The following is a 15,610-nucleotide window of genomic DNA, read 5'->3' on the forward strand; positions in this document are numbered from 1 at the left end:
GGATAATCCAGAATCTTCAGGAGAGTCTGGGCCACGTCCTTAACAATATGAGCCGCGTAGGGTTCACCGAAGCGATCCGCACGAAGACAGTACAGAACATGTCGACAGCGATGCGACCGTCTCGGAAAGTCAGACTGGTATTTAATTTACTTTGTGATTTATTTGTATTTAACATGAAAATGCAATAAAGCGAGGGTACAATCTAAAGGAATGCAACAGAATTTTTTAAACTTGAGCTTCTGAGAGTGTTTTATATAAAATTATCAAAGGTGCGAGTGTGGAACTTGTCAACCAATGCCGACAACTCATGAAAGTGTTTGTTGTACGGAAATCGGGCAATTGTGGCAAAATGGCCTGAAACCTAGATAAGTTGTATCACTGAGCATCCAGGTTTTCAGTCAATTTGCCTCGATTTCTGGGTGCTGGAGACGGCCAAGTACGCTTACAGGCAGCAGCAAAGCACAGATAATCACACCGGAAACGACTGAGCTAAATATTTTCTGTTTCATCTGTTTTGTTACATTTTGAGATCGATTTACTTGAGTTGTTTCTGCCATTGATTTAATAATACAGTACTAGAGCTAGTTGTTTTTCGCTTCTTTCCTGGCAGGAAATTTCGCTTAATTTGCTACAGATAGCTTGTTCGTTGGTGTTGGGGATATCACGGCAAACACTTTAGGGTCGCTGTGCTATCTTGTGCGGTAAACAATATCCTTCATCTCAGAAGCATTTCCATCGATAAACAAGTTGTATCATGTACATTTCCTTGTGTGGCCTTCATAATTATCCAACCCTGTTTGTGTTTGCTTCGATTTGAAATATTGAAAAGATAGTTTTGCAAGCTGAAATCAGGATCTTTTAAGTTGTACTCAAAATGATGAATATTGTCCTATTGACCTTTGAATGTATTTTCACTGCTGTGAAAACCGCGACACAAATTCTTCTGCTGTTTCTCTGCAGGGTTTCTCAAAGGAAGCACTAAGTGGGGCTGGCATGGATTTTCTTATAGAACATAAGGGTTGATTATGGGATCCTGTATAGAATTCTTTGTATAGAACCGACAAAATTCCAGATCACGTTATTACACACTGATATCAACGAATTGAATTCTCTTTCTTTGATACGTGTTTCGAATTCAGGCAAAGGTTCAGACATGTCAGTGTCTTTTACGGGCTCAGCGCTGGCTCCCAAACAACTGGCTTCCCCATAATCTTTCATTAGATGAGAAAAAAGATGTTTTTAGAGAACCAATAAAGCTATTGTTGTTTAATTAACGAAACGTTCTCATGTAAATCGATTTTGTACTTTCTCTGTTGACCTCTAACTTTTAAAGAGCTCAACTTCTTTCTCAGTTTGGTCAGCCACTTCCGAATCCTCGTCGTCTGCCGACTGTATGGGTTGTTTTTCGTCTTCCGAATAATTTGCTTCTGGTGAGGCCTGAATCGTCGGTACAGCACCAGGAAGAAAAATGACTGCTACAAACAACAGAACGTTCGAACGGCTCGACGAAATCGGCTATTTTCACTTGAACAAATTTCACAAATTGTGGCTTCATTTTGCGTCATTTCCAAATTTGCGTCATTTGGAAATATTTGCATTGTATGCCCAGTTTTGTTTGAATCAGTACAAAACTGGACGGCACAACGCTTCACCATTACGAAAAATTGATTATATTGAAGCAAACTGTAAGTAAAAAAATCATGACGAGACCAGCAAACAACGCCTGTAGAAAAGACTCCTTCGTGCCTCACGCGATTATAAAAAGAGACTTTTAAGGGTCCACCCGTGACGTCACAGGAAATATGGCGAATGTTTCGAATTTGGAAGAGCTTTTACAAAGTGAAAATGGACTTTTGAGAATAAACGAATGATACCTTTGGTGTACTTGATATATTTACTAAACATCTATGTGAAAAGAAAATGAACGTTTTTTGGGTTTACATGCCCTTTAAACAGCCAAGATTGTTTACCAGTTATGTCATCATGTTGAACGAGTTGGTGACACATGGTGAGCATCATCGAATTGTATTGTTTGAATTAATTTCATAACTGGATCTAACCGTGATAAACGGCATTTTGTTATCCAGTTGCCATGGTACACTTAAGTCCCCTGGGGATGTAGATAAGACTCTTACCGGACTCCAAATAAATATGTAATGTACTAAGTAAGTGGCCTAAGTTGTACATGAGAAGTTGCCAGTCTAAGAAATAATGTATTATTTTATATTTTTTGACAGGATGTTCAGTTTCCAACTCATTCTGATGTGAAAGCCCAAATCATGTCTCTATACATCGGCAGGTGATTAAAAAATCATTAATGAATGTTCGTAAGCTAAAGAAACGTCATTCTTACAGATATTTCAGCCTTGTGTTGTTACTAAAGGCCCCTGATGGCAAGTTCTGCAACTTGTTTTTGGACAAGTCCCTAGGAACAAATTGAAAAATCAATTACCTATTTATGGAGGGAGTAAGTTTCTAAAGAAACCGTGGTGCTAAGTCGGTGGAAGTATAACTTATTCGATAACGTAATTTAGCGATTTGCTCTGACGAAGGGCTAACGCTTGAAACGTTAGCTTTCAAACTATATACGGTAACCAATTTACGTTATCAAATCAGTTGATTATACCAAATTACCTAATTATTTTATTTACTCCACTGGTAACCTGAATTGCCTAGCTTTCAGAATATATATGAGACTCGCACGGTCCGTATGGTGCTTGTTAATTTGAGCTTCACGTACAAATGAATCAGCTATGAGTTTTTCCTTTAACTTCAAACCATTTGCCGATCTAATGGCTGAAAAGATCTGATGAAATGTACATTCATCAGGATTATCCTTCTGCCATTCACCTTTTCGATCAAGCAGTGACCATTTAAACAAGATAAATTTTATCAACTAATAGATCAGTAAACCTCCTCCAACAATTCGGTTTGAACGTTTTAACCAATTCCACATCCACGAGGAATATCCGTGGCGAACAATTGCTTAGCAATTTTTGATCAGTTTTTTTTGGCTCAAACGATTACCATATCAACACTTCAGTCTACTACAGTGTCGTCCAGTTTTAGCTTTCCGTGTATATCACCCAAAAACGAGTTCGGTGAACCCAAGATTTGATCATGACTTAGCTCTTGGAAACTTTTAAAAATATCAGTGGAATAAATTTGGACCCACCATAAATTATCGAAAAGCTATGATAGTGCTGAAACTACCTTACAAGCTCTTTTTGTTTTCAAAGACTTAAATAAAACTACCTCTTTATGTGCTAATTGCAGTTTAGCATGAAGAAAAGGTGAGATAAATAAACTCGCTTTTGAGTGACAAGCTCATACAGTTAAAATTAAGGTTGTTTTTAAAATACCGCATAGTTAAAATTGTGAATTTCTGCGGCACGGAAATAAAATGTCCCACCTCATTAAATCTTGGGTTTATAAAAAGTAGGAAATTTTCTTAAAGCCTCCGTAACGGCCATGGATTTTCGTAATGAGCGGACCAAAAAACCATTTTCTTTCACTTGGCCTCGATCAAAGGGAGTGTGTACACTTGAAATGATTAATTATATACTAAAGATAATTTTCGAAAATACCAGAGCTTAATTTGACCAACGCTTTTGCTGTTTACCAAAACCAGCAAATAAAAAATAAATAAATATGCAATGGTAAAAAAAAATGATGCTCACTGAAACACCCCAAATGTTTTTTTTGCTATCTTAGAGGATAATAAATACATGTAACATCAATTTTTCCTCCACAACAAGGATCAGAAGCAAGTTTTTATATTCTTATAGTAATTTCAATGCTGCGATCAGAAGTAATTCTGTCTCACTTTGTGTAACAGCTCTAAGTGACTTCTTTCCCATGAATATAGAGGTTAGCTCCGAAGGCTTAAACTGGGTCCGATCTACTACTTTGGCTCTTAGCAATAAACTGATATGCTTCTCATGCAGAGCACTTTGTATAAAGCTGATCTAAGATATATCGACGATTCTCTGTTTAGTTCGAGTATTTTTACACTGCAATGGTAAGTGTTCTTTGAGTACGATATGAAATAATGAACTTAACAAATTTACTGAAGTCCAAATTTTCAGCTGATCTCAATATCGTTTTCTTTTACTTATCTCGCCGTGTAACTTTCCAAGCTGCTTTACTTTAGACATTAAGTTTTTTTTACCTATAAGTTTTACAGAGCCGAAAGAAAGCTTTAAAAATATAGTAAAGATGGACGAATTTTTTCCAAGTTTATCATGGATGATCTATTTCCCATGTGAGGGTCATTTCGCCCGTCAGTGTTTATGTTCTACGTTCAAATCGAGCAAAAGAATAAATACTCTGATATTGATGGTCCGACATAGATACCTTATCAAAGTTTACTCATCACTCAGAAATTACATATCACATGGAGGTTATCCCTGGAAATACGTCGGTTATGTCCAAGAGAAATGATAGATTGACATTGATTTCGTTACTAGATTCAACGGGTTTTCTTTGTCAGGTTGTAGTTGCCGGTGTTGTTGTTTTTGTTGTCCTTCTACCAACTTAACATTTGCAGGTGGGCTCTAAGGTCTAACTTAATATTTTCACGATCAAGCTCAATGTGTGGATCTTTACGTGGAATAGCGGACATAATAATTTTTAAAGTAAATTTTGTATCAATGATGCATGAATTTAGCTAATTTGCGAAATTTATGCAATTTGGTTTGCGAAACGCACCCGAAGAACCTCACTGAATGAAACATTATTTTCCATCCGTTAATCTTCAATACATCAAAATAAAAAAGAAGTTGACAAAGCCAATATGACTTACAGTTTAATCAGATTAGAATTTCTGCTGAAAACTTCCTTCGGCAAGTGCTTCAATTTGTTGTTTGAGAGCGTGCTGCAACAAAAAAGAAAGTCAGTTTTAACTCAAATTGTGAAAGGACAATCACCAGCTAGTAGAAAAACCGTCATCTGTTTTTGCCGAATGAGTGTTCAAAAAAAGAAACCAGTAGAGAAAATCTTGATCGAAAGTAAAACGAAGTCAATATCTTAAACTCCTGCGTAAATCTGACTGAAATTAACCTGTACAACATTTTCAAATACATTGAATATGCTTTCACTGGTTTTTTTTTACATTCTAAGGTAAATCAATTGGCTCTTCTTTCATTTCAACACTCTGAATGCAGATAGAAAGGGAAAATCACCCGACGCATCTGGTTGAACAGTTATGGAATGTAATTCTTCTTATTTCTTATGAAATTTCTTATAAAATTACAAACGACCATAAAATTATTTTGTCTTTAGTATAACCTTCTCGTACTTTAGGCAATCATTGTGCCACTTCCAAATTCGAGCAAAGGCCAAATGTCAGGCTTAATCGTTTACATGAAAAAATTACGCATGTCTGATTGGCTGAAAACGATTGCATTTTTCATATAAATTCTTATTGGCGCTGCCAAAATTTCGTCCTTCTTGACATACTTCTGTGATGAGTTTTTCATATGTAAGCATTAACAAGACTAACAAGTAACGACATGATTTCGAATGCAATTTGGTGCAAATAAGCGCAATTGTAAATCTGTCAAAGACGGACTCGTGCAATTTTGTTGTCTTTTAAAATTTTTAGTATTTATTAACATCAAATTGTACTCGAAATCATGTCGTTACCTAAACTTATATGATGTATTAAGAACTTACAGTTTTCCTGTAGCTCGGGGAATTTTCTCTGGAATTGACTTAAGCTGTTTCGTTCCACAGTCGGCCGATACTAAGTTCTTCATGTTACCTTTAAGGACTTTGCATTGGCACTGTTGAGGGCACTCTGACAAAAAAAAAGGCTTCCATGAAAAATCGATATTTGAATCATATCTGTTTGTTCGAATCAAATTAATGATGGTGCGTTACAAAGTATACCATCCGTTTAGCTAAGCATTGTTCAAAATCATCCAAAACTAAAATGCTCTCTCGTCGAAATGGGAGACATATTTCACATCTCATTTTTAATTTCTATTCAGCCGTTGGTGAAAAACAGCTCTTTATAGTCACGAACATGATTTTTATCCGCCATGTATGAAAATGATCTAAAATACTTAATTATTGGGATTTGTTGTTCTTTGGTATTTTCCGTTTGATCTGTTCGAAGATAAGGAGAGTAGCAAAGTCATTCCAGTGTAAATTTTGTTAAATTTTTTCATGTTTACGACTTAGATTCAAATAGACCGAACCTACTACGGCCACGGTCGCATTAGAGCTTTTTGTTTGTTCAAGCGAGAAATCTGTCAACAAGTAGTGTAAAATAAGTCCTACCCCCCATTTGAAAACCTTGCCAACTTTTTGCGGATCGCCAAAATTTCGCCAATCTTCAAAGAAGCCGATGTCCTGCCTTGCAGGCTTCCAATTTTTAGCACACCGAACAATCTTGTTTTTTAACCATTAAGCTGTCATCGTACGCAAGACATGTCTAGACAAAATTTAAGCGAGAAAGATCACTGTGGTCCGCTGGTGTAGTCTGGCGCGCGCGATGGCAGGAAATCTGACCATCTGTTTTCATTTGAAGGAAACGAGGAAATTGAGCGACGTTTTTATTTGAATGTCTGACTCGTACCCTGGGCCCGGTCACTGGCGGCAATCTGGAGAACAGTCGGCTTTAACGAGTAATTCCCCTTTCAATGGAATCATCGAAGCCAGCACAAGTGGTGCAAGCTGCAACCAAAAAGATCGACAGGAAAAAAGAAAGCGAAATACGATACATGGTCCCAAGCTCGACCATGACTCCACCGCACGCGGAGACCTCGACTAAGGACGGTTTTGGAAGCGAGCTCTATTTAATAGAAGTCTTCTACGTCTAAGAACTGATACTAGCCGCATAGAAGCCCGCTGATAATGTACCAACTAGATAAAAAACGCAACGTTGTTTTGCAGAGAAAGAAAGCTGCGAAGATAATCATTCGATGACGATCCATTCCTGCCCAGTAATTCGAGCGAGAATTTTTTCTTTATCCTTTCGTTCAGGGAGATGGGTTCGTGATTAACGAATGTGTCAATCAATGAAGTTTTGATCAAAGGATACTAGTTTGATGCGACCGCCTCCTAAAATTGAAAATTGCAAAAATTTTTGCCAATGTTTGGTTCGCAAAAAATTCGCAAATATTTGAATTCGCTGTAGTGCGACCCGGCCCTTTAATTCTCAATTTCAAATAGATTCAAATAAACCGACCTACTTATCCTCTATTTCCTTATGTGACGTATACGGCAAACGACTTAAAGATGGCTATCCTAACCGAAAAACGGCTCTCACTTTCCTATACACTGATTTTATTGCGTGCATTGCCTCTTGCGTGGTCGAAGTAATGGAAAATGCCATTAGGTTAGCAATGGGTACCGTCAACTAATCATTTTTCAAATGAAAATTGACAGCAGGTGTTTGCATCACTTTCTGGTCGCTACATTTGAGCTCAGGGAAAAACCGCACTGACGTCACTCGACTTTTGCAAGTTGTTTATTTGAACGATTTTGCGATTATTCAATAGTTTGAACAACACAGTTTTTGATGGCATCACAGCAAAAGTTGTTAAATGCAGATCGATTGCTGACAGTATTATTTTCAACACACTTTGAGAAAGGGAAAGTCAGTTCGCCATTTTTGATGTTATTTGGATTAGTTTCTCAGCGTGATCAACCGATAAAAAACAATATACAACAAACCAATTTTTTTCCTTTTTTCAAGTTATATAAATATTAATTAATAATGGTCAGAAAATATGAAAACTAAAGAATAAGAAAGTTATGAGCAATACATTATTTGAGACCTGGTTTGATTCTTTCCAACGCGAAGAAAGATCAAGGTATTATACATTTCTTTGACAGATATTAAACGTAACAAAGCCGCACTAGGAAGTTCTTCCTAAGTAGTCTATCAATCCCCCTCATAATAGAAACAGATTGCATATCTGACTTCCACTACAATTTTAAACACGAGTCCCCTTCTATTCCTTCTATGGCTGCTAAGTTAGATACAACGGCTGCTACAAATTCGTTTTCTTAAGACTTCTTTCACAAATGTTTATGAGAAAAAACACTGCACTAGAATGAATTAAAAAAATGTTCTGCTCAGAGCAAGGCGAGCGTAATCTATATGTGACAAGATGGCACCTTAGACAAGAGAATCCACGTTGTTTGTTGAAAGACAAAACAGTGGCTATTAAACAGACGCAATTCTTGTAAACAAGTCGTTTCTTTGTTATGATACACTGAATGAACGCCACTCTCTTAGATACAGCGATTTTCAATATCCTTGCTTTTATATGTGGGGCTTTTTCTTGGGCAGCGGTCAATCGAGTCAATTAATAATTTTTTGAAAAGCAAAAGCATGAAAACTAACCTTTTAATAATTAAAAAAAAGAAACTTAGTTATTTTGTGTTTTACTTCATAAATGTGACTTTTCAGGTTACCCTTGAATAAAATTGTAGAAGGTTTTATTCTAAAACCAAAAAATCCTAAAATTGACTCAAGACAAAGAGTAAGGTTTACCAAAAGCGTACACAACAACTGAGATCCCCTTGAAGTAAAGAAGTAACTTGAGACTTACTCTCAACAACAAGACTGATGTTTTTCCTCTCCAACTGGCCATGGTCGTCCACTTCGCAACTGTAACTTGTATTTCTTTCTTCTTCAGTGACGTTGATTTGAAGTCGCGCACTAGTGCTGTTTTGCGCAACAGCGCCATTCTTTCTCCAAACAATGCGAGGGGCTGGTCCACCTTCCGCTGGGCACCACAAAGATGACGAATGGTTGAGCAGGACAAACTGAGTCTCTGCGACCATTTTTAGGTTGGTGGAAACTAAGCACAGAAATGATAAGACATGTCATTCAGAGTTAATTATACCAATAAGAAAATCAAAACATTGAAACCTAAGAATACTTACCTGTTGCATTTAGTGCTTTTCTATAAAGATAACTATTCCATAGCCGGTATTTATGGTGAGATGAAAAACTTAACCACATGTTCTGTCCACTGGAACGTAGTTTAAAGTGAGGAACGTCTCTTCCACAAAATACACCCAAAAGATTCCCTGACTGATTATACCCATCACGGATCTCAAGATATTCCTCATCAGCACATGGTGTTCCAGGTAAGTCAAGGGGAATATAAAGGTACAATTCTATTTCCACATATTGCCCTTTTTCTACTTGAAGATGCTGGGTTGTATCAAAGTCTGGGATACGTTGTCGGGAGTATACTTTCGCGATTATTGCAACTGTGACAAAGAACAAAATTTCACAGAGGAATAAATATACATACTTTGCACAATTAGTTAATTAATGACTGTCTATCTCGTTTTTTTGAGCCTCCGTTATCGTGTGCGTTAACGATAATGTAAACTCAAAACTCCTACGTCAATAATTAACAACTGATCAGCCATGCTGTGCTACAAGAGTCAAATGTCCCTGGTCATCTATGCGGTAAGCATGGATTTCACAAATAAACTTTACGCAAATAACGATGTTCTTGTCAAGAACTGTTACGAATGGCCCTTGGTTAGGCTTGGATAGCTTCCGTTCGCATAATAGTTTAAACTGCCAGACTGCAGTGCTCATCGTTAAAATTGTATAGTTTACTCAAAATTTTACCAAAACTCTTAAATTACGCTCTTAATTAGCCTCAGTAGCCAAAAAACATCGTTCCTTCAGATTGCACGTATTTTCATAAATATGGATGGTAGCCTTAGCCTAACATGTACCGCTAATTATAACTAATTTATGGAGCATATACATTCCTCAAACTTAGCACAATAACATTTCTTTGCTGAGTCGTAATAATCAGAATGGAGGACTGCTAAAAGGCATTAATAGAGTAAAACAAAACGAGAAATTATCAACGTATACAATAAAAAATTTTTATTTAGAGCCAATGAATTTCACTGAAACTTCCTACAACTGTTCTGCGCATAAATAATGTTGCTGATTTCCCTTAGTTTTGCCAATATTTTTACGTGAACTTGCTGACAGAATACTCGCCTCGAACATTGCTTACTTTTTACCATTCTGCCCATAGAATTGATCCAAACTTACCCTCAGCAAATCAGAATAATCTTTGCGTTAAAATTTTCTCACAACCAAAACTACCATAGTGTGTCTTATGCTCGCTCGTGAAAACTACACGTCTTAAACAAGCCCAACCGACTTACCCAAAACAAAAGTGAAAGTCCACATTTTAGAAAGAATGCTAGAAAGAAAAGCAAATGAGAATAACAATAAATTTAAAGCTATCTTGTATGTAAGCCTCTACTCGGCACCTCAGCATATCTATACGTTGTATACGTTACGATTCAGTATCATCATCGGCTTCCACCCTATTTCCTTTGTCGCGTGATTGGACCAGAATATTTATGCCTTAACGACTAAGCGTTCTCCCGGCCACTGTGGCTATATCATACGGTGAATGTTTGCACTATTTTGCTATTTTATTTAACTTAAATTTGAACGTGCAGGTTAGTTAATATTCCTGCAATAAAAATTGTTCAGTTCAAATTTTTAACGCTGTTTCCAAACATTTCTTGTTATTAAGAGACTTAAAGCAACATCCAGCATATTTCCATTGACTGCTATTTTATCATTGTGTCACACCTACCCCAATTCTAGTAGTATTCCATACAGTGTGCTTTACGAAAAAGTTGCGTTGGCATATGAAATAAAAATTCGTCGTCGTCACAACTTTATTAAGAAGTCAGTTACTCATATAACGACACAAAGCGTTATGTTCTGTTTTCCTCGTTTTTTTTCCTTTTATTTTTCTCCAGCCCTGTAGCATAAGACTCTAATTAAAACAATTTTACAACAGTTATAACACAAAAAAGCCACAAGAGTACCTGAATAGTGTTTGTTTCCTTTCTCCGTTAGAGTGTTTTATGCTGCAGTCGTATTTACCAACACAACAAATATTTTATTCACGTATACATCAATAAAACCCTAACAGATGTTTCAAGCTGGTGGGGTTATACGTAAGTTGCTAAAATGGAGGCTCGACATATATTTATCTCAGGTAGCCTCTGAAGAAGAGTTTCTAAATGTGCTTAACAAATCTGAACTGGAAAAAAAAGATAAAAGCAAAAACAGTGTTCGCACTAATTGTGGCAAAATAATAACGTAAGTCATTTTTTCAGAGGAGAAAATCTTTCACAAAATGAAGTCAGCCTCTGGCCCCTCTTGTCATTTCCTCTTTGTTTAATAATTAGCATTTCAAATGTCTCATTCTTATTTTGAAAAGGAAGTTTTAAAACCCGCCAATACTTCATCCTAATCTGTGAATCAAAACATTTATACCTTCAACTTTGCAAACTGAAAATCGATTGCAAGACTCGGTGTCTTTAAGTTAAGCATTGTTCAAACGCAAGACTAACCTGTGATATAATTGTAAGTTATATTAAAGAAACAGTAATATTATATTAAAAACAGGCTCGGTAAACAAACTTGTTGTCCTCTTTCTCAGAACTTACAACATGAAAAATAGTTTTAGTTATAGCGGTGCAACCCTTTGGAATAGTTTACCCTGTAACATTATACAGAGTCTGGTTCATTAAACTAATTTAAACCCCTTCCCTATCATAGTTTTTAAACACGGCATTCATGGAAATCAGGTTTTTAAGTGGCTCATTGTTGTAAGTTAATATGATGTTAGGATTAGGACTTTTAGGTTCTTAGGAAAGTAGTCATTGTATTGAAACTTTTTACCGTGTATAAATAATGATAAAATAAATAAATAAAGTTGACGAGAAAAAAAAAAGGGAACGAACTAAGTGACCTTAATGACATCAAACGTTTTAACCTTATCGAGAGCGAATTCAAAGATAACACAATGAAAAGGCATGTTTACAATGTTATATATTATTCTTTAGTGCCTCTGTGTATTTACGCGCTCGTCTGTATTTTAACCCCTGTTTATTAGTCCTGTTGTCCCCAGTGAATTTGCTGAAAATTGTTATTAGGCTACCTTATCTAAATCTATATTGAAGAAAATAAGCACCCGAGCACCATTTGTTGTAATTGAAGATCTGCACTTAAAAATCCGCGCGGAATCTAAACGCTCGCAATTTAATTATTTTCCTATAGAAAATTTAAATCACAGAAAAAAGTGATCAACATTTAATAGCAACAAAATCTATAGGATGTGTTGATAAATACACAAATCATTAACTGGTCTTACGTACCGGTAACTCCTATTTTTTTTCTTCTTTTCTGAAATGACGTTCATTTGCAAGGATTTCGCATATGGTGCAGAGAATCCAGCTCTCATCTTCATTTTTATCGCTCTCTTAATTCGCACAAATTCCTAAGGATATATCTTGTGCGGCAATCAAAATTTGGCAAATTGAAAATTGAAATGAAATTGAGAGGCTTGAGTCGTGAAATTTAATGCCCCTTATTCATATTTGCCTTTTGAAATCGCGAAAATAAAACCCTGTAAAATATCGTCTCCCCAAAATTAAGTACCCGCGAACTTTTAATACATTTAAAATCACTTAGTTGAAAGTAACTGTTAAATAAATAAAGAAAAAGCTGATTGAGAATCGTCAATTTTCATTTTTTATTTGCGTGAAGACTTTGGGAGGCCGTGGAAGATGTCACTGAAATATTCTGAAATTTTGTTGCACTTCCTCTCCTACCGAAGAACTTGACGCATAATTTAGTTATTATTGTTTGCCCAACTTTCTCATTTTTTATTAGCTTAACAGGACATTTCATATAGAAATCAGGCTTGTTGAAAATTGACTCATCTATAAAAATTCATTTAAGTGTACGCATGCGCCTATGTTTGTGTTCAGCGGAACGCAACGAAAGTGAACGAGAAACTTTAGAGGGAACTGTTTGTCTCAGCTGGTTATTTTGCTCCTAGTTTGACTGGTGTCAAGGCTCTCCGAGTTGTTCTTTACTCCTTACTCATTAGGAATATTAATAAATTGTGAATCTTTCCCAAAATTCCACAGTGTTACCTGCAAAACAGGACCATCTCAGTCATGAGAGGACGCGCGGACATACTACAAAGACACAAAGAAAGTGGGAGAAGCTCTGCCATAAGCAGCCGAGACTTGAGAATTCTAATCAGAACTTTCCGAGGGAAAATTGGACTCTAAAAACCCGTGAATTTTTTGGCTGAATAGCAATCATTTTATTTAATAGAGGGCGGGGGGGGGGCGAAAGAATACTTGGAAATAACAGTTGACGAGAGTAAGGGTCTAAAGGTATAGTCAAAAGGTTCTCTTAAAGGATCTTTCCCTGTTAACAACCAATTTCAGGTCAAGTGACCGGTTTATTTCTAAAAATGCTGAAGTCAACCTAAGTCAAAACCATATAAATATACAATTACGAAACGAAAATTCCTTGGTTATTTAGACAAAAGAAAAAGAACCTGATTAGTCCACCGTATATCATAAAAGTGGACTTCTGTTTGCTGCTAAAAATATCATGCGATTGTCTCCCGACCTACTATTGAGGGATGCAAGCTTATATAACGTCGCCAAATTTGCCAACGCAAAAATCATTCTATTCTCAAATCAGTTGATAAAAAAAGCCCACACAGATGTTTAAAGCTGCGCAAGTAATAAACGTAGAGGTTGTCTCATTTTAAATTCCCTTTAGGTAATTTATACATCCCTAACGCTTTTTTAAATTTACTTATTTGGGCCAAATAATTAAGTCTATAAGACCAGAATTAAAATAGTCAGATACCTACATGGTGCCATAGAAAATAATTTTAAGAAAGTTGAACATGTAAACATTTCAAAAGACACAAAATAAAATTCAACCCAGTCATCAGTTTGTAGCCGCTGTAAATAATTACTGTGGCTGATATATATTGCACATCTCCATTCAGCATAATCTTCCTTAAAACTCAGATGTATAACTATTTTTCATTTTTCACGATTTAACAGTTCAGTTTGTTGTTAACTAATCCTTCAAGTTCGTTAATACTATCAAGCGGCCGTTATCCTTGGAATTAAATATTCAAAACTGTAGTAAACAAAATTAAAAAATCATCTTTTACTTCCATATGTTTAGTTAGAATTTGAATAACAAAGGTACTTTTCCATTATAATCTTATCTTTGGGAGAAACCATTGAAGGATGTCAACGAAGCCGATGTTATTTTACTTTTCTGTTGATTTACTTATTGCAAAAAAAGTTCAATGGTTTATTCTATTAAATTTCCAAGACTAAAGAAACAAAAACTGAAGCTGGTATTCCTGCACAGTAAACAAGCAATACTTATAAAGTAGATTATTAAAAATTGGACAGTTGCTGTATCATTGTTATTCTAATTTTTATGTGTAAGGAAGATAAAATTCAGCTACTTCAATATATGTAAACAAAGTGTCTTCAAGATAATTTATTGTGTGGGAGTTTGGTTGTTTTGTGAAAAAATTAATTGCAACTTCACTTCAAAAAAAAGGAAGTAAAGTAAAAGTGAGAGGATGTGCTCATACCATCAGACATATCCCTCTCCCCTGAAAATTACACTCAGTTAAATTTAGTATGAGCCAGAAGAAACATGCAACCAGAATTCCACTGGTCTCCGCGGCCTGATGCAACTTAAAGCGCAGTGGAACCTCGATTTAACGAACTTCGATACACCAAAGTCCTCGATGTAAAGAACGATAGTCTTCAGCCCGACCAAAGTTACAGTAAAATGTATAGGAAAGAACCTCGATATAGGGAAATCCTTGTAGAACGAAAACAATCCAGAAGCCCAAACGTATAATACCCCGATATAATGATCAAATGTCAACACGTGACAAAAGACAAATGCAAAACAGACCAACAAGAATCAAAATCCTTTAATTCTATAACAATAGGACGTCACAGTTAACAGCTCATTAGGGAGCTTAAGCAAACCACGACGACAACGGCAACGAGAACGTCATCCAACAAAAGGTTTAATGAGCAGAACAATGGCTATGCACGTGCGTTATAAATCTTTGTACATTTCTTTGCCATCTTCTGCAAAACAACAACGTGAAATGACCAAATTCTGCGTCCTGTACGGAACGTGGACGACGACGGCTAATATTTCGTATTTCCGTTTGGAATTACACGCCGCCATTGCACATTTAGCTCGAGCACGATTTTAGAGCCATTAACGAACCGAACAGATCTAGACAACTGTGAATTTCGCTCATAAAATATAAATTCATTTTTTACTTGGCGTCGTACCCAGCGTCGTCGTCGTGGTTGCTTAAGCTCCCTATTATAAATGCCGACGGCGGTAAGGTAACGGCGCAGTTCGTAATTTCGTTCGTATACAGATACGAGAATTTCTTGAAGCCATTAAGTATGTCGGATGGTATATACTATTACTTAATGGCCGTTACGTACATTTGCGTCAGTATAATAGAAATTCTAAGATAGCCAGTAACGCAATGACAAAACAACGAGATTTGTGATTATCATAAATCCCACGAATGCCGACACTGACACTATTGACACATCTACAGATCCGCTTCATCCTCTCTGTCTCTTATTAGTTACAATAAGGCTTCTTGTAGTTAAACTTGTAAGAGGCAGGAATTACCTCTTTAATACCCTTGTTTCTCTGTTTGCTAGTGACTTCCACTGAAATTTGTCCTCCGTGCTTTTA

The 15,610-nt window shown here is 36.2% G+C and overlaps 1 protein-coding gene and 1 long non-coding RNA gene across 2 annotated transcripts; one reads left to right on the top strand and one right to left on the bottom strand.

The window, feature by feature from the left end:
* On the top strand, window positions 1–1,098 carry LOC149050603 (uncharacterized). Its single transcript, XR_016184239.1, has 3 exons — window positions 1–137; window positions 611–701; window positions 961–1,098. It is a non-coding gene; the product is annotated as an uncharacterized LOC149050603 (long non-coding RNA).
* A 1,183-nt stretch (window positions 1,099–2,281) lies between these two features.
* On the bottom strand, window positions 2,282–10,324 carry LOC149050604 (uncharacterized). Its single transcript, XM_089198138.1, has 6 exons — window positions 10,168–10,324; window positions 8,905–9,237; window positions 8,568–8,819; window positions 5,677–5,800; window positions 4,805–4,876; window positions 2,282–2,425 (listed from the first exon to the last, which is right to left on the bottom strand). Exons 1-6 carry the CDS (start codon window positions 10,190–10,192, stop codon window positions 2,350–2,352), a joined length of 882 nt encoding a protein of 293 aa, XP_089054264.1. The 5' UTR covers window positions 10,193–10,324; the 3' UTR covers window positions 2,282–2,349.
* Between the last annotated feature and the right edge of the window lie 5,286 nt (window positions 10,325–15,610).

This window comes from Pocillopora damicornis, chromosome 2 (assembly GCF_964200805.1).
Source record: "Pocillopora damicornis chromosome 2, jaPocDami1.2, whole genome shotgun sequence".
Lineage (NCBI taxonomy): Eukaryota > Metazoa > Cnidaria > Anthozoa > Scleractinia > Pocilloporidae > Pocillopora > Pocillopora damicornis.

Excerpts from the sequence above, each read along its gene's own strand:
- LOC149050604 (XM_089198138.1), bottom strand. The coding sequence starts at position 10,192 with ATGTGGACTTTCACTTTTGTTTTGG. Across the intron at positions 9,238-10,167 it reads GACTTTCACTTTTGTTTTGG|TTGCAATAATCGCGAAAGTA; the intron begins GTAAGTCGGTTG and ends TCTTTGTCACAG. Across the intron at positions 8,820-8,904 it reads AAAAGCACTAAATGCAACAG|TTTCCACCAACCTAAAAATG; the intron begins GTAAGTATTCTT and ends TTCTGTGCTTAG.